Here is a 23326-nt window from a genome sequence, read left to right as displayed (position 1 = left end):
AGGGGAGCTAAGGCAGGTAGAAGGAGACCAAGGTTTGGCCTCTACTTACCCCTTGTTCACCTCAGACACCCCTTCTTCACTGCCCCTGGGGGATGGGGCGATAGCTCCACAGACATTTCAGGCCAGTCCTCAGTCTCATTCCTGCTCCGTAAATACTCACTCCAAATCTCCCATCCCTTCTGAGAACTTCCAGGAAAGGGAATCCAGGTAGGAGGGCCAATGAAGGCATATTATCTGGTCCAGCCCCCACATTTTACAGAAAGAGATTTCCCGGGCCAGGAAGTAGGCTTCCTGCTACTCTGTCACACTGTCTCTCTTCCCTACTGCTTGACTGAAGGATAGGAAGGCTAAGAACTGGGGAGGGCTGCCCTCCCGCAGCTACTGAACGTGGATCAGTACCTTAAAACTCCATCCCCACCTCCCTCCCCTAAACCTCCCCTTCCATGCTCCATTATCCCTAACTTCAGATGTTCCTAGCCTTAAAGAGGGGACACACACAGAGGATACCTGCACCCTCCAAAAGCCTGACACAATCCTCTTTCACTGTCTGTTGGTGTCTCTAGCTTTCTCCTTGTTTCTCTCTCTCTGTGTCTCTGTCTCTGTCCGTCTCTCTGTCTGTCTGTCTCTCTCTGTGTCCGTCTGTGTCTGTCTGTCTCCGTCTCTCTCTGTCTCTGTCTCTCCCCCCCCTCATATTTGCCTGGGTTTGTCTCTGCCTATCTCTTTGCATCCTCCTTTCTCTCCCTTCCCCATCTAATATCTCCACTAGGTAGACAGCATCCCCAGAGTTAGGCACTATCTACACTTCCCCTCCACCCCATACCGTCCCAGTTAGATGAGTCTCACATCAAGTGCTTCCTTTCAAGCTTTGCTCTTTGCCCATTCTTCCCAGAACCCCTCTTATCTGGTTCCTTAGTTCTTTCCACCTACCCCCAGCAACAGTATCCTGGAACTTCAAGCCCTTTGGGCAGCATGATGGGCCTGGGCAATCATTACAGACTGAAGAGGAAACCTAAAAGAGAGTCCTAATAGCTATGCAAGCCCAAGTGGCGGAAAACCAGATGATCCAGGTATAGCAGAGAATTAACCACACAGGGGATGATTTAGAACAACAGATAATACAAAATTACAAAAAACAAAAACTCAGCAATTCTCTCAAACAACAGATAAGCCAAAGAGAAAACGCTCCAAGAGTTGATAACACAGTGGATAGTCAATCAATCAATCAATCAATACATAAACATTTCCCAAATATCTACTATAAGCCAGGTGCTGTGCTAGGCCCCAGAGACACAAAAATGAAAAGGTCCCTGCCCTGGAGGCATTTAAATTCGAACAAGAGAAACAACAGTTACACAAAGAAATCTATACAAAATAAATACAAGGTAATATGAGGGAAGGAGACTGTAGCAGCTGGGGAGAATCAGGGAAGGCTTCATGGAGGAGGTGCAATTGGAGATGAGACTTGAAGAATAAAGGCAGAGGTGAGAAGAGAGTGTATCCCAGGTATGTGGGAAGAGGAATAGAGATGTCCTGTGTGAGGAACAGCAAGAAAGGCAATCAGGCTGGCTTGAGAAAGGGAATAATCTATAACAGGGCTGGAAAAAAACAGGCTGGCTATTAGAAGTGGGGGATAATTCAAACTAGTGCTTAATCCAAACTTCTTGGCTATCTGACAGCCACTGCCGAGTCCTAAAACAGAAGGTGCTCCCCAAGGCTGAGTTCAGAAAGCAGCTAAGGGTAAGACCCTCCCTCATCTCTAAAGAGCGATCTGGCGGTGTAGAAAGAATCCCAAACTGTGAGTCAGATAATCAGGGTTCGGATCTCAGGCCTCCCCTGATCTAGGGCCGGTGACACTCCATCTCCGGCCTTCAGTTTCCTCCTCTGTGATCCCTAAATATGGTCCCTTCCAGTGATAAATCCTGTGAGTCCATGGTTTTTCCCTGGCCCTAGGATATTTCTGGGGGTGTTTTGGGAGCACTTCCTCTCTCCCCCCAATGCTGGTAATTCTTTTTTGGCTGGAATCTAGGTTTCAGGAAGGCAGTGGGTGCCATGGAAGGTCAAAATGTGGGAAGGCTATAATTCCCAGGGGATGGGGATAATCCCCAAGAGTGAAGAATTGGGAGTAGATACACTGGGGAAGAGTCTGTGCATTAGCAGGAAAAGAAACACAGAAACCCTGTAGCTGTGCCCTGAAGGGCAGTGCAGCTCCTTCTCCCTTCACCAGACCCAGGTCCCACATTCAGATTTCTATCAATGACATAGGGACATCACCTACCTCCAAACCAAGGCTGGACACAAATCACCATCCAGGGTAGCATGAAAATCTGGGGTCTGCACACTTTCTGTTGTGGTTCAGTTGTTTCAGTCATGTCTGACTCTTTGTGACCCTACTTTGGGGTTTTCTTGGCAAAGATAGTACAGTGGTTTTCCCTAAGGCAGCTAGGTGGTGCAGTGAATAGAGTACCAGGCATAGATCCAGGAAGTCTCATCTTCTGGTGCTCCAGAAACATCCCCCAAAATATTCTAGCTGCCCTAGGGCCTGGAGTCAGGAAGACCTGAGTTCAAATCCAGCCTCAGACATTTACTAGCTGTGTGACCCTGGGAAAGTCACTTAACCCTGTTTGCCTCAGTTTTCTCCTCTGTGAAATGAGCTGGAGAATTTAACGGCAAATCACTTCAATATCAATGGGGTCACGAAGAGTCAGACATGACTGAAATGATCGAACAGCAGCAACAACACACTCTAAGGGCATCAACTTTCCCACCCCCATTTTTTCCTCCACTCTGATCAGGGTATATCAGAGAGGGGACAGATGTATGCACGTGAAGTAAAATGCACATAGATATAGGTATAATTCAAATGAACACACAGACCCCTTCCGTAGAAATAGTCATACATGGCTACGTTGCAGAGGATAGTTGGTGCAGTGAAGACCACAGCAGTTCTTACCTGCCCATACCCAAAAGGGAGTCAGGTCCCCTTCCTTGTCCAGAATACGGTGGTAAGAGATGGGGCAGAGGAACACAGAGGGAGAGGTCTCTACTGCTTCCAATGGAACCTCAATGCGCACCTCTACCATCATGTCATTGTCCACCCACCCCCCTCTCTGCCCCATGGAAAAGAGGGGAATGATGCAATGCCCTGGCTCCCTCCCCCATGCAATCCATCTCAGGCTCAGGCTGAAGCTGTCATATTCCAGGAGCCCAGACTACCCCCTCCCTCCTCAGGAGGGAGCTGAGGGAATATCGATGGCTGCTCCAGCCCAGAGCCAGGTCTAATAGGAGGGAGGGAAAGAAGGAGGAGAAAGGGGCACTTTCTGTGGGGCCCTGCTCCTCGCCTTGTGCTTTTCCTTCCCATGGGATGCTCAGAGAACAGTCCTGCCAGGAGGCAGGAGGATGGGCTCAGTGGTTTCTCAAGGTTCTTCTAGCTACTCCAGACAGAAGTCACAGGAGAACTGGAACTAAACAGTCAATACCCTCTCCCTTCCTTTAAGTCCACCTCCAGGCCGAACTTCCCTGCCCTTGGTGCTATTTGTGAACTTGGGTAGCTAAAAATAGAAAATCTCCATGGTGGAAATCTCAGAGAAACTGAGGCCTGAAACATCATGTTGTACCACATTCTAGGAGGTCCAGAGAAGCCACACTGCTCCACCCAGGATGGTAGCCACGGAAGAAGGTCATGATTGGCTGTGTAGGAGCCAATAATCCTACCATTTGTGGTGGGGTGGGGGAAAAGTTTCATCTGGCCTAGAGGGGAGGTGGAGACCCACCCAGCAAAACTGGTATATTTTTCCAGAGTTTAAAGGGATGGGGGTTGGGAGGCAAGGGGGAGGAGGAGAAGAGGAAGATGACAGCATGAGAGTCCCCGTGCCCTTCAGGAAAAAGAAGACATTACTAGCCGTTGTCCCCATCTCTCTGGGCTCTAGCCTGGCCACCGACTACTAGAGGAATTCCCCAACCCAGAAACCATCCCCAAAGACACACCAAGCTTCATCCTCCAGAAAGCCTTTCAGGTCTTCTCCTCTTTAGAAACAAGACTCTAGTTAAATATAAACTCTTTTGTTTGGCATTTATAGCTCTTCATATGCTGGCCTCATCCTACCTTTTCAACTTTATTACCTATGGTCCAGCCTCCTTGACCAAGCTGCCTATGCTCCCACGGATGAGAGGCTCCCCCTCCTCATCTTGGCCACTGGGAATCCTGGTCTTCCTCAAGACTCGGTCCAAGTGCCACCTTCTGAATAAGTCTTTCCTGGGCCCCCCACTTCTAAGTTTCTCCCACCACCCCCAAGTTACTTGGCTATCTATTTCATACATATCTATATGCTGTCACATGAAGGCACAGACTGTTTTTAGTTTGTCTTTGTGGCAGTGGCCTGTGAATAAAGAGCTAACCTCTGAGCCAATAATAATTAAGAATGCTAATATCTAGCAGTTACATAGGACTTTAGGTTTGTGTTTCCTCATTCAATCCTCAGAAGAACCCTGGAAAGTAAGTGCTAGTCTTATCCCTATTTTAGAAATCAGGAAACATAGGTTAAGTGACTTGCTGTGAGCATGAACCTACTAAGCATCTGAGGCTGGATTTGAACTTAGGCCTTCCTGAGTCCAAGTCCAGCACTCTATCCACTATGTAACCTAGCTGCCTATGAAGCTAGGAAGGCCTGGGTTCAAGTCCCACCTGTGACAAATACAGACTGTGTGATCCTGGGAAGGTCAATTGGCCTCACAACACTTTCATCAACTTTCTAAAACTAACTTGAAGAGGAGGTGCCACCTGCATTGGGAAAGGGAGTGTCTTCATGCCAATGAAATTCCAGGTTTGGTCCTCATCTCTATTCCTTTTATATCTCCACAGTCTAGGCTTATAGGAGGCATTAAAGAAATGCTTGATTGACTGGAGAGAGAGAGAGAGAGAGAGACAGAGACAGAGAGACAGAGAGAGACAGAGACAGAGAGACACAGAGACAGAGAGAGACACAGAGACAGAGAGAGACACAGAGACAGAGACACAGAGAGAGACAAAGAAGAGAAGAGAAGAGAAGAGAAGAGAAGAGAAGAGAAGAGAAGAGAAGAGAAGAGAAGAGAAGAGAAGAGAAGAGAAGAGAAGAGAGAAGAGAGTGAAGGGGAGGGAGAGGGAGAGACAGAGAGGAAGAGAGGGAGGAGGAGAGAAAAAGGAAAGAGAGGAGAGGAAAAGGAGAGAAAGAAAGTCCTCAGTTTTCTCCTGCTCTTAGAAATAATTCCTGGGCCTCTTTCTGTCAAATCTTCCTTCCAGAGCCCTCCTGTAACTAGTGCCACCCTATTCCACTTGTCCTTGAACCCACAGGTTCTCAGTGAACACCGAATCTGAACCCAGATCCTGCCCTTTCTGCTTCTGGCCAGGTCTACAGACCCCTCCTACTCAACCCACAGGCTAACCATTGAGGAAGCACTTTTCCAGGAATTTTCCAAACCCATACTCCACCCACTCTATGATAAGGGGAGAAGATTCTCCACTAAGCAGGGCTGGGCTTGGCCACCCAGACTAGACACACCCAGAAGCAAAGAATTGAGAACCTACTTCTTTTCCCAGGGGCTGACCCCAACACATAGCCTTCCCAGGTCCCAGAAGGAGAGTGGCTTAGTCCATAAGAATTAAAGCTGAAAGAAACTTGAGAGGTCATCTGGTACCCTGTCATCTTAAATATGAGGAAACTCAAAGAAGTTGTGACTTGCCTGTAGTTACAAAGTGAAAAGATCTGAATCCCAGTTCTGCAATTCCAGTAACAGTGGTCTTTCCCCTGGATCATGCTATCTCCTTCTCTGGCCCATCCCAGGACTGAGGGTGCCCACTTCTGACCAGGGGAGGGGTACAGGTAAGGTGGAAATGAGCCATGATAGTTACAGATGGGAAGAGTGTCTGTTAGTATGAAATACTAGAAATAAAATTGTGATCAGAACCTTCACATATACATGCATACTGGTGCTAACAGATCCAGACCGTCTCTGTCACACACACACACACACACACACACACACACACACACACACACAAAAAAAAAATTATTGGATATCTTCATTCCAGGGGTCTAGGTTAGGGTCAAAGATCTGGGTAAATTCTCAACCTATCTCCCCCCTCACCACCCCTGTAGCTCAGCACACCACAATTTGATTGTCTCTGTCTCTCTGTGTCTGTGTCTGTTCGTCTCTCTGTCTCTGTTTCTGTCTCTCTCTGTCTCTGTCTCTCTCTGTCTCTCTCTCTCTTTCTGTCTCTCCCTCTCTCAGAAAAATGGGCAGAAAGACAGATGGAGAGAGGGACAGCACAGCTGTCCCTGTGACTGCCTGGCCCCCAGCACAGCCAGGCAGAGTTGATGCTACCCAGGGTAGGCCCTATTCCCCTCTCCAGAGGCAGAAGGAAAAAGGAGACCAGGAAGAAGAGACTATAGGCAGGCTAAGCTGGGAAGTGACACAGGACTCCTAGGTGCCAGGACCATGTTTCTCAGAAGAGAAACAGGACACATGGAGGGATCAGCACAATAGACATAGTAATAAAAGCCAATGGTGTTATGATGCTCAGGGTCAAGGAACAAGCACAGGGGTCAGTCTGGAGAGCCTTCCTAGAGGAAGAAGATTTTGAAAAGCCTTTGGGGGGTGGGGGTGGGATGGTGTGTGTGTGTGTGTGTGTGTGTGTGTGTGTGTGTGTGTGTGTGACAGAGAGAGAGAGAGAATTAGAGAGAGAGAAGGGGCAGGAAAGTTGTCCCCTTCCTAAAAGACTACAATGGAGCTAGTGGCTGCCAGCACTTCAGGCTTGTTCACAGGAGGCAAGAGCTTTGACAGATGGTGAAAGTGTGTCTAATGTCTCTTGGCTCCCACTGTCCCTTGCCTGGGGCTGCAATCATTCTGCCCAGAGAAGCAGTTTGAAGATGGGAGAGCACTGACACAGAGAAGCAGGGAGTTTTACTTCCTTTGATTAGTAAAAGGGGATGGTGGCCTGAGTGTGTTTCTGAAAGTATGTGTTTTTGACATGTGCATGTATGTGTTCACCTCTGTGTGTCATTATAGCTATATTCTGTCTGACATGGACATACTTTGAGAATCCCAGCCTCTCCCTTGTGTCTCTGTCTTTCCCTCTCTCCTAATCTCCCTTTCTGACCTCCTGCTCCCTAGAAATCTCTCTCCGTCTCCCTCCTCACCTTTCTGTGTCTTTCTGTCAATCTCCTGCTTTCCTCCATCATTTATCTTCCTGCCATTCTTTCTATTCTTGAGTTCTCACTTCCCCTCACTTTCTGTGTCATCTGCTTTCCTTCTGCAAAGAAACAGAGCCAGAACCAGGTGTAGGCAAGGTATACATCTAGCTGATGTACAATATTCAGAGAGTCACGACTGAGGGACTTTCTTTTTTTAATACCCCAAATTTTCCACAGCACATTGGGATTTAGGATCATAGGAGTATGGTTTGGGATCAGAAAGATGCCTATAACCCCCTCATTTTACAAATGAAAAACTGAGATTTATAGAGGCTGTGGTTTCAAATCATATCATAGATTCAGAGTTGGGAGACCACCCAGCCCAACATTCATTCTCTGAGGCCCAGAGAAGTTGAGGTGATACAGGATGCAAATAATAGAGCCAGCATTTGAACCCACATCTCTTCATTACAACATTCTGCCTCTCCTTTATCTTGTCTGTCCTTTGACTCTACTCCTAACATACCCTTTAACCTTGAGTTTCTCTGCCTGAGTCCCTACTCCTCCAAACAGTCTTTCCTGTTTTCCTCATCACAGAACGATCACCCATCATACCTCACCTATCATGTAATGTACACTGTTGTTATCTGTGTTCATCTCTTCCTCCTCGTCCAGCCAGGCCACCAGACTGTAAGCTCCAGGAAGGAAGGGACTGTGCCTTCTCTGAACTTCGTATCTCCTCTAGTCCTAGCACTGTGCCCTGCACAAAGTAGATGCTTAATAAATTCTCTTAGATTTTTTTTTGGGTGTTGTTTGATGATTAAGTCAAGTCACACAGGTTAAAAGGGAAGGCATCATTTCCAAATCTTTCATATGGTACACAAAGACCTCATCACGCCTCTTGATCTCAGGACAAACAGGTCAAAATTACAAAGGGTTTTTCTTCAGGATGGAACTCCATCTACCCCTGCTATGTTCCTGACTCCATTCTGGAATCTCAGGAGGCATCTCCTTCTCCAAGAAGCCTGCTCAAACTTAGTGGAGGAGAGGGGGTCCCCTGCCTGCCTCAGGTAGCTGGGTTCTTGTTTCATAGCCACGCTGACCAGTCTCCTTAGGGAAGGACTGCAACTGCCTTGGAGGGAGAGAAGGTCCATGTTTATTCAGCAATACTGAAGCCAAAGCAACCCTATATACTATATATGGTTAAGATACATGGAAGACATACAGCCTGTGGCTGGGTGAAGGTGAGGGAGGGGGAGGGAAGGAGGGAGCCACCATGGACTCTTCTTACCCATTATTCAGTGCCAAGGAACTGATTGAAGAAAGGCCTGTTCCCAGGGCCAAGAAGATGCACAAAATGACCTCTCCACAGCCTGGCCCTGTCACCTCCTTCAATCCCTTCCCAGGCTGGAAAAGGGTAGAGAGGCCAGGACAGGATTCTAGGAAAGACTCCCTTTGTTTGAGAAAAATTACCCCCACGTCTGATGGTGGCCCCTGGCCCCTGGCCTTGGAGGTAACATTCAAGACAAACATAACTAGACAACAAGACAGAGAACATAGCATAGCTTGTCCCAGGCATGAAAACAGGTCCATGGGCCTACAGAGAGAGAGAGAGAAAAGAAAGACAGGGACCAAGAGAATGAGACTGGAAGAATGACAAGACAAAGAAGCAAAGAGATAAAAGGGACAGGGACCCAGAGAGGCCGAAGTAGAGGGACATGGACAGAGAAAAACAGCAAACACTCCAAGATGGAGACAGAGAAAATCTGAAATAGAGGTGGAAAAATAGAAAAAGTGAGAAAGAGAAACAGAGGCGGAGACAGCTGGAAGGAGGGAAGGAAGGAAGGAAGGCAGGGAGGTGGTGGAGGCGGTAGAGAGGGAAGGCAGCAGGAGGACAAGGATGGGATCAAGGAGGAGGGAGAGGGGGGCCCAGGGAGGCCCCCCAGATCCCGCCCACTGGCTCTGGACAGCGTGGGCGGTGGGGGGAGGGGAGCAAAGCAGGTCAGTTGGGGGGGGTGGAGGGGAGGGGTCCAGCAAAGGGGAAGGAGACTTGGCCTGGCTGGCAGCTGGCCCCAGTCCGGCCCCCCACAGGGGAAAGGGGGGCGGACACGGGTCAGTGGTCCAATTCCTATCCAGGTCTCTGTCTTTTTCCCTGTGAATGTAGATATGTGTGTGTGTGTGTGTGTGTGTGTGTGTGTGTGTGTGTGTGTGTGTCTTTCCCTCTCTGTATAACTTCCTTTCTTCATCTCTGCCTCTCAGTCCCTATCTTTAGCCTCTTGGTCTCTGTCTCTCTCCATATCTTTAGAACCCCTAAAAGCCAGTTTGGGATCCTAACCTGCTGGGTCTTTCTGGATTTTTAACCTCTCCCCTTCCCTCCAGCCTCTCCATAAATGCTTTAATAGGGCAAGCAGAGCACCTAGTATGAAGTACAGAACATACAGGAGTCCCCTACCCAGAAATAACATTCCCATTAGCCTATTACGATGCCCCCAAAATTCTACTATTAGAATTTTTTCTAATTTCTTTTTGATTAAGGTATTGCCCTTCTAGTACCCCAGAAGGGTTTTTTATTCCATCTCTCACACAGCAAGGTAAATAAATTCATTAAACTCCCCTCCAGCCCCCAGGTCAGGCCCAAGGGCAGCATCCAGTGGTCCAAGTTAGGTCTATTTCCTCTCTCCTTCCCCTTCCCTTCCACCCCCCACCATTCCTCAGTCTTTCATTCTCCCTAGAGCTAAGCAAGAGAGAGGAATGAGAGGGGAACCCAGAAGAGAAAAGGAGATAAATGAGAGGAGGAGAAAAGAGGAGAAGGAAAAGGGGAGAGAGTGTGAGAGAAAAGGACCGATGGGGTTCCTGGGTTAGGGAACAAGTGAGAAAGGGAGGGAAGAGAAAGAGCAGGTCCCAGGCCGAAGGTCTTTGGATGAAGCTGTGGAAAAAGAGGCCGGTGGGGGGAGATATCAGCACCTGCTGCTGTGACCTCCGGCTGGAGCAAGTAGAAGGAGGAGTTGGGGGGGGGGGAGAAAAGATTCCTCTGGATTTTGGCAGTAGCTGGGGCTCTGAGGGCTCAACGGCTCTCCTCCCCCCCACCAAGTCTCCCTGCACTGTGGGAGCATGAGATCAGTGTATTCATGCCCTAGTGCACGTGTGTGCGGGCGTGTTCTCTGTATGTATATAGTGGTGGTGGGGGGGCCTCACATGGCCAAGCATGGGGGGGGAGAGGGGGGGAAGAGATATGGGAGGCAGGGTGCATGTGTGAAATACACATAAGCAGTCCCACTATCTGCACACGGAGGAACATGAGAGGAGTTTGGGTCCAAGTCTCTTGCTAATCTGTGCTTATCTATACATGTGAGCTACCATACAGATTTTACTTCCTGTTTCCTATGTTTGTAGTCCCAGCTCCTTAAAGACTGCATGTAGATCTTGTATGAGTATGGTCACATATGTATTTTACATGTGTACCCATGCCCTGTCCCACTCCATGCATGCCATACATGCCCCAAATGTAGCTCACTCATTTTTGCTTAGGACTGGGCTCCCTCCCTGTAAGGTTGGTTCACACTGACCACTAGGGTCTTGACCCCTCATCCTCTTTCAACAGCACCCTAGCCTCCACCCCCAGAGCTTCCGAGATCATGTCTAACTATCAGGCAGACTTGCTTCTGCTTCCCCCACCCCTGGTGAGGTTCCTTTGGCCTGGGCTCACAGATTCTCAGGGAGGGGAGCCTCCTGCAGACAGGTAGGTGGTATCAACACCTCATCTGTCCTTCCTGTACCAAGCAACAGAAAATATATGCAGCAAGCCCTGCCCCTGCCCCTGCCCCTTTCCCCACCCTCATGATGGTGCTCCTGTCATCCATCCCCGTATTATCCTTGGAGGATTCCCTAGTCAGAGACTAGCCACCTAGGTTACAATACCACTATGCTTGACATCACCTCTAATAAATACAAACACAGGTAAAAATGATATTGGTATGCTTCCTCCCCTGCCTCACCATCCACAATATCTAACCTCAGGGAATCGGGGGGTGGGGGTTGGAAAGTGATTGTATCTACAGTGAGAAAGGCTAGAGTTAGACACAAAGAAGAACTTTCTGCAACGAGTGACAAGACTACAAGGCCCCAGGAGATGGAATGATCTTATTAACAGAGTGCAAGGAGAGGGGAGATTGGGTCAGAATAGACCACCTGTCCTGATGCCCATCCCTTAACACGCATACATGACTAGCAGTGCTTATGCATATACACATCTCCAGTAAAAGCTGGAGCTGGGCTAGAGTATCTTTGAAAGAGAGAATCATCCCTATTCTCCTCCATTCTTCCTCTAAAAACAGCAGGGGAGACGGAGCAATCTGTTCCTGTTGGGTAAACACCACGTTCACACAAATGCACAAGCTGGCCCAAGTGTGCACACAGAACAGTCACAAAGTAATAGCCTGACACACAGGCATACACACAGTATCACAAATACAAACACAGTCAGTCCCACAAAGATGCACAGTCTCTCAAACACTGTCACACAATCTCTGGTATAGTCTCTTTCATTCACAAATCCAGGTCATCTTGGTTTCTTCCTGGTGCCTCAGGGATTGAGGAGATGGAAAGAAACTTATCACTGCCTGTGCCGCCACCAACCCAGATACCTTCATTCCTCCTCCTGTTGAGGCATAGAGAGCAAAATTTAGATCTGAAAGGGACCTCAGAGGCTATCGAGTCCAGCCCTTTCACAGACGAATAAACTGAGACTCAGAGAGGTTGCATCACTTGCCCAAGGTCACACAGGTAGGAAGTAGCAAAGCCATTGTTTGAACTAGGGTCCTCTGACTAAATCTAGTTCTGGTTTCACTGTCGGGGAAAGATGCACAGCACTGGTGATTCCCAGATCCAAAGGGAAGGGTCACCACAATGATGGTTGGGGAGAACCTTTGTTGCCACAAAAATTGCTCAATTTAAGCCAGGGAGTTCTCAGTGCGGTACATGGACATAGTGGGTAGGGGAGGGGATCTGAAGGTATGAAGCCTTAAAATGAGGCTTCTGACTTGGGAGGGGTTGATGAGAGAGCAAGGGGATGTCCCTGGTGAGGAGGCCTGTTCATCCAGTGGGTATCCTTAAGTGCATGTGTGTGTTTAAGCTCCTGGTTTGTGACAGCTAGAAGACAGGGGTGGAGTAGAATATGGGGGTAAAACATTGAGAAGCACTGGGGGCCTCCTGGCCTGGCACATCAGACAAGGGCTAGAGAGGGGGCGTGTCAGAGAAGGAGGCATGGTACCAGAGTCACTACGGGGTGGAGCAGAGGTAGAAGAGATGCAGTTTGAAAAACAATGACCATTCTCCAAACTCAACAGACAGTCCCTACTCCAGCTCCCAAGTCCTCTATCTTAGCCCTCAGCTAAGGGGGTCTGCCACTGTGAACTGCCGTAGAAGGAGTGTGGGCAAACAACCCAATTTGCCAGTCAGAGCTGTGATAGCCACCCCCATGCACACAGTTTCTGCAGCAGAGAAGGGGGGTAGAGGACCTCCCCAGCTGGTCTGTGGTGAGAGTATCTCCCACCGAGATGCTTGTCACTGAGATCCAAGCAATAATAGGAGGGAACCACAGAGAACATGGTAGGGGGGGAGGGAAGGACTCTTGCTGTGAGGGGAACCGGGAGATGATGCTGACTACTCCAGGCTCTAGGATCTGAGAGCAGCAGGAGCTGTGAAACGACAAAACCATCTCCCCCTATCCCCCTTCACTAACCACATCCACATACTCTCCAACCAACCCCACCCCCATCGACCCCCCTCCCTCCTTCCCTCCTTCCTTCTCTCTCTCTCTCTCTCTCTCTCTCTCTCTCTCTCTCTCTCTCTCTCACACACACACACACACACACACACACACACACACACACACACTCAATCAGCAATGGGAGGGCTAGAGTCTTCCATACTTCTTCCTGCAAAAACTCACTCATGACACCACTACTCACAAAAAAAAAACTCACACATTACACCCCAGGGATAACAGGGTGATCAATGAGCTGCTCCTAGCTCTGTCTGCTGTGTGACCTCAGGAGAGGTGCTGAACCTCTCTGTGCCCACGGTTTCCAGAAGGGTGCCCAAGAAGAACAGATTAGTCCATGGGAAGGGAGGGGTGGGAGAGAACATAGAAGGGAAAAGAATAGAGAAGAAAGAAGTGAAAGGAAAGAAGAAAGGAGGAAAAGAATAGAAGAGAGGGTAGAGGAGCTAGAAGGAAAGGGAAAAGGAGGTGGAAGGAGAGGAGCCAGGAGGAAGGCCACAGGGGAAGAGGAGGATGAGGGTGAAGAGGTAGTCAAAGATTAAGGAGGGGGTGAGAAGGAAGAAGTAGAAGAGGGGGAGGAGGGAAAGAAGGGGGAAGACAAGCCTCAGAGCCTGCCCTGCTCCTGGAAGGAAGAGCTGAGGTGGTGCCAAAGCATTGTCATCGCCTGTCAGAGAAAAGCCGACTGGGGGAGAGGCCCCCACCAACGTCAGCCTGAGCCTCAGGGGCCCCAAGGAGCCGCTGGGCAGAGCCCATTTGGGCGGGAAGCCTAGAGACAAGCTGGGGGTGGTTGGGAGGGAGGAGAGTACCTCTGTTTCTCCTAATTAATTTGCTGGCTAATGAGGAATTACTGATTAGGGTGGAAGGTGAGGGAAAAGATGATAACCCCAGAGCACTTGGAAGGGCTCTCCTAGAGCCAGTGTGGGGCCAGCTCCTCCAGGAAGGCCTCCAGGAGTGACTCATCAGTAAGAGATACAAGTCCTAATCATCTGCACAGTGAGGCATCCCCCCTCTCTTGGGGATCTAGGGATGTGTGTCTCCATCTAGACAAGACTGGAATCCTGGTTCGGGGTCCAAGAGGAACATTCTAAAAGCTCAAAGAACAATCAGCAACACTGTTAGCACCCCCAGAATCACTATCTCCTTCCAGGTGTCAACGCCAGTGCTGCAAGTGGGAATTCCTTGATGCTCAAAGGGCTGAGTTTACCTGACTGGGAGCTGACCCTAGCTGTCATTGGCCAGTGAAAACTAGGTATTGGGGACTGAAAAAACAAACAAACAATTAATCATCAGGGATCCAAAGGAAACTAGGCAATGGGGGCCAAGGGAAGCTGGGAAGCAAGACCCACTAGATACTGGGTATCAAGAACCAAGGCAAACAGAGACAGAAACAGCTTTCAGAACATCACTTTCTCTGCCTGAAACTTCACCCCTCCCCAAAAAACAGAGCCTTTCCCTCACCCATCATTCCCAAAAACGGCCTCCAGCTCCAATCCCTCTAAAACACACAGAAACAGAGATACCACCATCTCTTCACAAAGACACACCCTTTCCTTCAAAGGAATAGAGATATCCTCTTCTCATCAGATAGATGACCTTCCCCTCAGACAGGGGCAGAGACACCCACCAACCCCAATTAGAAGGGCAGAGAAGCCCACCTGACTGCTCAGAGACACAGGCATCTGCTCTTCTCTGAGATACTCTACCCTCATCAGGACAGAGCCTCTCTCCCCACCCCCAACCTCTCTGTTTCTTAACAGAGAGAAAGAGAAACCCCCTCTCTTCAGGGAAATAGACACACCCCATCAATGGGGAACCAATGGGCCCAGGGAATGATCAGAACCTTGGGTGTTCCCCCAACATAAGGCTGGGAACACACAGTGGAGGAGGAGAGAGCTTCAAAGTCACACACAGAGACAGAGGCAGAGACAGCTTGGAACAGGAAGGAGAGAAGGACCTTAGAAGGAAGGAGATGGGCAGAGAAAAGAGCAGAAAGAGGATGAAGGCAAAGGAGCCGGTCTGATAGCTGGGAAGACAGTGGAGAGGAGTGGGAGGAGAAGTAGCAGGGGAGGTGGTGAATGGAATGGAGGGGGCCCCTTGGGGGGAGCCCCGACAGACACACGTGGGTCTGACAGGTCCTAGATCAGTAGCTCCAAAGCAGCCCCCACATCAGGAAAGCAGAGACTCAGGACCCAGAGGCTGAGGCCTTTCCCCATCCCACCCCCAAACCTCACATCCCCAGACCACCATTCCTCATCCCCCTGCTTAAGCCACTGACCTGGGTCCCTGAGTAGATTCCCCCGTCTGTCGGCCTGGCCTCCCCAGTATATCTGCCCCCTCTGACACTTGGGGAAGCGGGGGAGGGGAAGGGGATAGGGACAGGGAGACAGAGAGACAGGGAGAGGTACAGAGAGATAGGGAAGGAGAGAGACAGAGAGGAGGCGAGAGACAGAGGAGCGGGCTGGGGAGAGACGCTGTGCAGTGAGGTCATCATTTGAATCTAATTGTCTGAGTCAGGAGGAGATGTGGCACTTGATGCCGGGGGGGAGGGAGAGAAAGAGGATGGTGGGGGAGGTGGGAGGAGGAGGCATAGGGAGACCCTGTGGATCTCCTACCACCCTGGTGTTGAAGAGGTGGGGTGCGGAGAGAATGAGGTGACATTCAACTCCAGACCAAACTAACAATCTTATACAGGGATGTGACTCCTAAAATGGTTGTGTGCAGCTCCCTGCCTCTTCTGTTGCTGTCCCCTGAAGCCACCACACAGAGGATCAGAATCTTTGCTTGCCCTGGTCCCCTCCCCCAGTCACATTCCTGCTTAGAGGGAAGTGAGGAGACAATTTGACACATCTGAGCTCCTAGCTTGTAACAAGTGAGCTCTCTTATGGTCTCTTGGTGGGCTAAGGACTGGGGTGGGGGGAGGGGAAGAATATAGTAGAAGAAAACAGCAGTATCTCCCCCCCACCTCTGCCATACACCACAACTGATCTCCTCATATCATAGAACCAAAGAATATTAGAGCTGGAAAGGACCTTAAGGGTGAAATTGTTCAACCTTCTCATTTTACAAGAAAGGAAACTGAGGCCTGGAGTGATGAAGTAATTAGTCCAAGGTCACAGCCAATTTGTGGCTGAGCCAAGACTAGAACCCACATCACCTGGCTCCAGGTCCAGGTTCTCTCCACTCCATTCTGCATAGTTTTTTTTTTTTTAAGCTGTCTGGAGCAGCAGAGATTTGGGGCGGGGGGAGTAGGAAGGGGACAGGAGGCAGGCCTGGTTTCTATCAGCGCTGCCCAAGTGGGCCAGCACAGAGGGCGTGGGAAGTCAGAGACACTTACACATGTGCACTCACACATGTGTGCAAACACACAAGGGTACACACATGGGCAAAGACCAACAGTGGAGCAGCAAAGGGGCCCAGCCATCCCCCCTTCCACCCTGCCTCCTCCCCCTTCCCCTATCCCTGGGGGTGAGGGGGGTTGAAGGGGAAGGGGCTGTTGTGGAAGGAGCTGAGGGGGGAGAGGACTGAGAGGGAGGGGGGTGATAAATATTTCAGGGGCTTTTAGTTCTGAGAAGGGGCTGGCGGAGGGGGGGGGGGGGAGTTAAGCCCTGCCTGATTAATGGGGTTAAGACGCTCCCATTTGCGGCTCCGATCAATCCTGCTCCCGCTCCCGCTGAAGGTTTAATGCTCTCTATCAGGAGACGCTTTTCTGACTTGGCAGCCACGACAGGCGTTTTAAATAGACCCATTTAGTGCAGGAGTTTGGGGGGGGGATGACTAGGGGAGTACATAGGAAAGGGAAAAAGAAACAGAGACACAGGGAGAGCAACAGAGATGCAAGGAGACAGAGACAGGACAGAGGGACACAGAAAGAGAAAGACACAAAGCCCAACAGAGACAGGGGGCTGACAGTGAGGGGCAGGGGAGAATCAGGGAAAGGGAGGGACAGAAAGATTTAGGAAGAGACACAAACACAGAGACCAAAGGAAAGACAGAGAGAGGTTCAGCAAGAAAGCCAGAAGCAGAGACAAGAAATCTTTTATTTCCAAAAACAGTTTTTCATCCACTTTGTTAAATTAAAAAGATTAAAAAAAAAAGCGGAGGAGGTAGTGGGCTGTAGCCAAGTCTCTTGCTCCCGGACAGAGGTTCCTCTGCTTCCCCCCCCACCCCCCACTCCCTCTTGGCAGAATGGCCAAGAGATGGCCAAGACTGAGAGGAGAAATCAGATCTCATGTCCCCTCATCCCCCTCCCAGAAGGAATGAACAGAAGCTGCTTCATTTGTTGGCTCCCTGGAACTGATCTGCAAAGAGTCTCCCGCCCCCATTCCCCCATCTAGTTTGAAGTTCATGACTGGGGGGGGGGGAGCGCTAAAGAGTGGGTATGGTTTAGGTCAGCCAAGCTCCCCCATGTCCCTGCCTTCAGGCCGCCCCTACAGCCAAGCTTTTTTCCCAGGGAAAAAGACTTCCCTCCCCTACTCTTTACTCCTTTCCTATTGTAAAGCCCAATCTCTTTTCTCCACCTTGGCTTTCCACTCTTCTCTAGACCACCTCCTAGTCCCTCTACCTTCCCTCTGACAACAGAAGTCCCTCACCCCTGGGGGAGGAATAGGGCCAGGAGTGGAAGAAGGGGATACCAAGCCTTGGACGAGCTTCCTCCTTCTTTCCTGGGTTAGTTTCCCTTCCACTTCAAAGGCCTGGCCGGCTCACAAACCCACCCACACCCAGAGCTCTTCTGCCCAGGTCCACATGTCATCTAACTCACATTCACTATCTAGGCTTACTGTATTATTCAAAATAGAGGCAAAGATTTATTGTCCAGTCTAAACAGTTAACTCCTCTAACTCCCCCTCCTTTTTCATTCTTCACCCCTCCCACCCACTAACCCACAAATGCACTTCCCTCTCCCCCCTAGACAATGTAAATATTTATTCTTTTATGTCCAGTATTTGTTTTAGGGTCATTCCTCAGCTGTCTTATATGTCCTCTCCCCTTCCATCAGCGTGTCTGTCTCAGTGAGAACACCCCCAGGGCAGAGGCCCTGTCTCCCTCTTCAGACCTGGGGTTCCCAGAGCCCTAACTTGCCCCCCCTTCTCTTAGCCCCTCATCATACCCTGGCTGCTCTACCCCCAGGTTCCCCTTTCTGTCACTCCAGGCTTCCATCCCTCACACTCCTGAGCTCAATATCCTGTCATTTATGATACTTTGTGGCATTAAAGTGTCCAGGCAGAAGAAAAATATGATACCCACACTCACTCCTTGTAAATCTTCCTCCCGTGCCTCTCTCTGTCTCTCCACATCCCTTCCATCTGTCTGTCCCTCTGGTTATTTCAGCTAATGCATTTGGAAACAAGGGATTGGACCTCCTCTCCCCTCCCATGCCACCTCCCCCTCCCCTGGGCCTGAGGTAGTGCCCAGTCCAGAAGACACGGTCCAACTAGGGGACTGAGCAGAGGCATAGTTAGCACCAGGGTTGTGCCGACTGTCTATCATGTAGAATTATAATCCTGAGTCTCCACCCCACCCCAATTCTTCCACCTACCCCAAGATCCATTGCACAAGTCCACAATGAATTCTCATATTCTGCTTGCCCAATTTACTCTTACTTAAACCAAAAAAATCGCCAGGAGCATCCTCCACCAGAAAGCCCCCCTAAATTCAACATGGCATGAACACAGAGACCAAAGGATCTCATCATACACATCATCCATTGTCCCAACATTTTTCAAACTAGTTTGGGCAGTGAGTATGTCATAAGTGGGAAGAAGGACAAAGGAAGCAATGGGTATAGAAATGGGGGTGGCGTACAGAAAGGAGAGGAGAGGAGATTTTCCTTATTAAAATTCAAAAAGAATTCCCCAAAATCCAGCTAGCCCATAGTATTAGTCTCTTCCTATGCTTACTCTGTCCCTAGAGAACAGTGGGGACCACCTGCTGACCCTCTGGGAAATCTGAAGTCATCCCAAGCCCTCTAGCTTCAGGTCATCAACTAAATGTTTTAAAATGTATTTGCTCTTGTATTCCAAGCTCTCTAAGGAAGATCTTCCCCTACCCTGTTGGTTGTCTAAACTCAGTCCATCTTGCTACAATGCCAGCTAGCTCCCTCTAGTATTATTTTGGGGGTAGAAGACTTTTGCCAACACCTCCAGTGAGCTTTCAAAGATTTTTAGATGGTGACATTGCCCCTCTCAGCCTTTTAGGTCCCAGAAATTTCCATCCACAAGCCCTGACCCTGGCCCCCAACCAGTTCATCTCTACAGACATTCCCTGAGTGCCTCCCCCTTAGAGGTCTCTCTACTTCCATGCTCAACAACGCCCCCCCCACACACACACACATCCACACATACGCAGCCTTCACTGTTTTCATTCTCCCAGGCACCTTCAGCCCTGAGGCCTCACAGACTGAGAAGGACTACCATCACTCCCCCCTCTACCCCCATCCCTGACAGTTAACCCCTCCACTAAAGGGTAGGAGACCCTGCAGCTCACCCCATCCAACCTCCACCCCCTGAGTAAAAGAAAATGCCAAGTCTGTTTGGGATTTGAGATGAAAAGCACTGGACCTGGCCCCTGGCCTGGCCCCCAGGCCCCCGCCCTGGCCTGGCCCCCAGTCCTTTGTGGGAGCCAAGAAAAAAAGACCAAGTGGAGACTGGATTCCCTGGACAATAGGCTGTTACGCTCCATCAGCTCAGGACTCCGAAATGAGACAAGCTCCCACAGTCTCCCAGGACCAGGGAGGGGGCGTGTGTCAATCAAGATAGCAAGCCCCACCCCTTCCTAGGTGTTTACCAGAGGGTGAGGGAAGAGGGAGGCAATACAGAGATGGAGATAATTTGTCAGAGATAGCTACTGTTGTCCTTCCTCCTCCAGGAAGTCAAACATGATTACAGCATGGAAGATTTTACATACCAACCTTCCTCTCCACATCACACACACACACACACACACACACACACACACACACACACACACAACCCTTGATTCACTTTCTGCCCAAACTACACCCAGGCATCTATCTGCCTTCCCCCTCCTCCAGGAAGACTTTCTAAATTTCATTGTCAGAAGTCATTTACCCAAAACATGGCAGCCAGCTACTGCCTCAGCCCCACCAACCTCAACATTCCAAACAGACAGTGTCCATACCTCCCATCCTCTCTGATACCTTTGGCAAGTCGCTTAACCAACAACCACCCATACAGGCAGCTAGGTGGCGCAGCAGCTAGAACTCTGGACCTGGAGTCATGAAGAACTAAGTTCAAATCCTATCTCAGACACGCAAAAGCTATGTGACCCTGGGCAAGGTGCTTGTATGACTCAGTTTCCCCATTTAAAAAAATAGGAGTAATAATGACACCTATTTCTCAGGGTCACTGAGAAGATAACAATAGCTGGCATTTCTACAGTGTTTTAAGGTTACAAAGTAAATCCATCGCATACATTTTTTCATTTATCCTCATTGACTCTCCGGGGAGATACACAGTACAAGCGTTATAGTTCTCATTTTACTGATAAAGAAACAGAGGCTCAGAATCTAATTGACTTACCCAAGGCGACCCAGCTAAGAAGGAGCAGAGCCAGGGCCGACCCCAGCAGACCCTCAACCCCCGCCCGTACAGCCCAGACCTCCGAGCAGCCCGCCTCTTCACAGTGTCTACTCCACAAAAGAAGGGACTGTGTCCCTGAGAAAAGATTCTCTGTTCTTTACCTACCCTGCTGTGGGTGCCCACCCTGGTCCCCAGGCCAGGTGCTCCCCCTACCTCTCTGCCACTGCCAATGCACGGAGGGTCATCAACTTCCTGGGGATCCCTGCACCTCTGAACTCCAAACTTCTCTCTTCCCACCTCCAGGATCCTCAAGACCGAGGAAAAATGGTGATGGATTCTGAAAGTGCAGAGGGCACAGGTTATCACAGCAGGGCGCTCTCCTCACAGTGGTCCTTTGAAGTAGGTAATAGGAATAGTACTATTCCCGTCATAGATATGGGGGAACTGAGGCTTGAAGAATGGAAGGGATTTTGTCCGTACCTTAGCTAGGACTGGAACCCAGGTCTGAGGACTCTAAATTAGGTGCACCTTCCACTCCTGAGGGCTATCAGCAGGAGGTAACACCTCAAGAGATTTTTACATCCACTCATCCAGCTCAGGAGACTCAACACTTCTTTGACATGTAAGGAGATAGACTGAGGCCTGGAGCAGAACAGGGACTGCAATGTGGATTTCCAGGGCTCACACTCTAGCTTCTCCCAAGCTGTACAGAGGTGTAGGCAGGGATGAAAGTCAATCAGTCCAATCTCTCCCCAACACAAAATCACACACAAGACATATACATATGAAGAGCCCTTAGGGGACAGCATCCTTGAGAAGAGCTTGGTCCATGTTGGCAATCAGAACATCCGAAGAATTGAGAGAATTGTAGAAGTTAATGATGGGAGTGGGAATTAGGGTAAGGGAGAGGGGAAGGGATCAGTATGGAAGGCTGCCTGAAAGAGGAGGGCATGAGGCAAGACTGGAGGAAAAAGGAGGGTCAGGACAAGGCAAAGAAAAGTATGGGACAGTTCTCTACATCTGTCATGCCTGTATTGAGAGCTTTCTAGTGATTTCTGTGTCTGTCTGTGTAGCTCTGTATTTGTTTGTCTCCCTGTCCTTCTAGTCTCTTATTCTCTTCCTCCCTCCCTCCCTCCCTCTCTCTCTCTCTCTCTCTCTCTCTTTCATTTGCAAAGTGATGGGGAACATGATAGAACTGGAGCAGTAGGAAGGACCCATCTATCCCAGTGGCAGGTGTCAGAGCCTGAAATATGGGACCAGGCCTATGGGGGCTGTCTGTCACTCTCCCCCGCCCCTGCCAAAGATCCTCTCCTCCTACTGCACCTAAAAGGGAAAGAGGACTAGGGGACTCCTCAAACCACTTCTGTCTGTTGGTGACTGTCCATTCCTTGCCCCTGGATCCCCTTCCTTCTAAGACCATTGGAGAATGTGGCTTTTCTGTAAGTTCTTCTAGACTTAAAGAAGAATAGCCACCAATCACCTTCAAATCTAGCCTGGCAAAAGGTGAATTCCCAATGGTAAAAATTCACTAGTCATGGGGCATGGGGGGCGGGGCAGCCAGGAGGTATTTGTGCATGGAGGAGGGGAGAAAATTCTGCCTATACCCGGTGCCTAAGGATAGGCTATATGGAAAAGACGAGGAGATAGAGAACATCAGAGAGGGGAGCGAGCATAAGAAAGTAGGATGGGAAGGGGCTTGGAGCCCCTGGAGCTATTTGCTGAGGAGAGGGGGGATGGGGAGCCTGGCCTCCATTACCTGATTAGCCAAGAGCTGCTCATTCACACTTCCCAGGTCCTGCTACACTCCCTTGGATTGATTTCTAGGTCTAAGTGATTGTTTGGCAGATTTAACAAAAGGACTCCTTCCCCTCCCTTCCCTGCAGAGGTGGGAGAAGGAGCAGCCAGTGAATGTGAATCAGGGGTTGGCCTAGAGAAGGTCATCCCCTCCGGTCCGGGCCTCAGCTCACTCCTCCTCGAGGGCTCTAGGCCAATCAGGAGTGGGTTTAGTGTTATCCAGTGTTATTATAAGGTATCTACACCTCCAGATATAGAAACCACTCACTGGGCATTTACCACATGAGACCTTGGAGTGTTTTACATACTACAATATCCCCCTTGTACTCTTGTAGAGCTCTCCAGCTCTTCAGGCTTTTTTTTTTTAACCTCCACTGCCTCATTCCATCTTAACAACAAATAAGCCTTTTTATCCCCATTCTTCAGAAGAGAAAACTGAGGCCATCAGTTAAAGCAGCATGCTTAAGTTCACAGACCTAGCAAATAACAGAAACAGGGATTCGAGGTTCCTGACTTCCCAATCCAGGGCTCTCTCCACCATTCTCTATTGCTTCTGCTATCTGGGTAGAGGTGGGGTTTGTCTTCCTAAGCAGACCTTCTCCTATGTCTCTCCCACAGTTCATCCCAAACTGAGTAATCTGTAACTCTCAAAACAGATCTGTTAATTGGCAGAGTGAATGAATGATATGTTTCCATCCTGAGAAAAACCTGTGTAGACCTCTCTGAGGGGGGAGGGAGGGCAGGTCAGCTCCCACTAAATGAAGCCTCACTTTTAAATAGTAGCTCCCATGAGGCCACCAACCACTGGATTCCAGGGACACACACTTTTCAGGAACGCAGCGATTGGGTAAATTTAGGTTCTCAGTCTGGGCATATTGATTTCATGAACACTGAGCGTGAGTCAACGCTTGCAGTTATCTCAGTCCTTCTCCAGAGCCTAAAGTCTCGTGCCACATTTTCCCCCTCCTTCAGATCGGGGCACCCCCAGAGCCCAGGGCATCCCTGAGGGCCAGAGCCACCTCTCCCCTTCCCCATTAAAAGAGGAAGGG

General features: G+C 49.6%; 1 protein-coding gene across 3 annotated transcripts in view; it reads right to left on the bottom strand.

Moving 5' to 3' along the window:
* CNTFR (ciliary neurotrophic factor receptor) overlaps positions 1-23326 on the bottom strand; it is a 94054-nt gene that overhangs the window by 58121 nt on the left and 12607 nt on the right. For 2 of the 3 annotated variants that reach the window (XM_036738061.1, XM_036738060.1), the window contains one exon: positions 20697-20820. The exons of the other annotated variant lie outside the window; for it this stretch is intronic. Coding sequence is in view for 1 of the 2 variants with exons in the window: in XM_036738060.1 (XP_036593955.1) it covers positions 20697-20820 (124 nt within the window). In the remaining variant the exon portion in view is untranslated. The remainder of the gene's footprint in view (positions 1-20696; positions 20821-23326) is intronic. 3 annotated transcript variants of the gene reach the window in all.

The sequence above is a fragment of the Trichosurus vulpecula genome, chromosome 9, assembly GCF_011100635.1.
Source record: "Trichosurus vulpecula isolate mTriVul1 chromosome 9, mTriVul1.pri, whole genome shotgun sequence".
NCBI classification, from domain to species: Eukaryota; Metazoa; Chordata; class Mammalia; order Diprotodontia; family Phalangeridae; genus Trichosurus; species Trichosurus vulpecula.
This window is presented reverse-complemented; position numbering and strand designations above follow the sequence as displayed.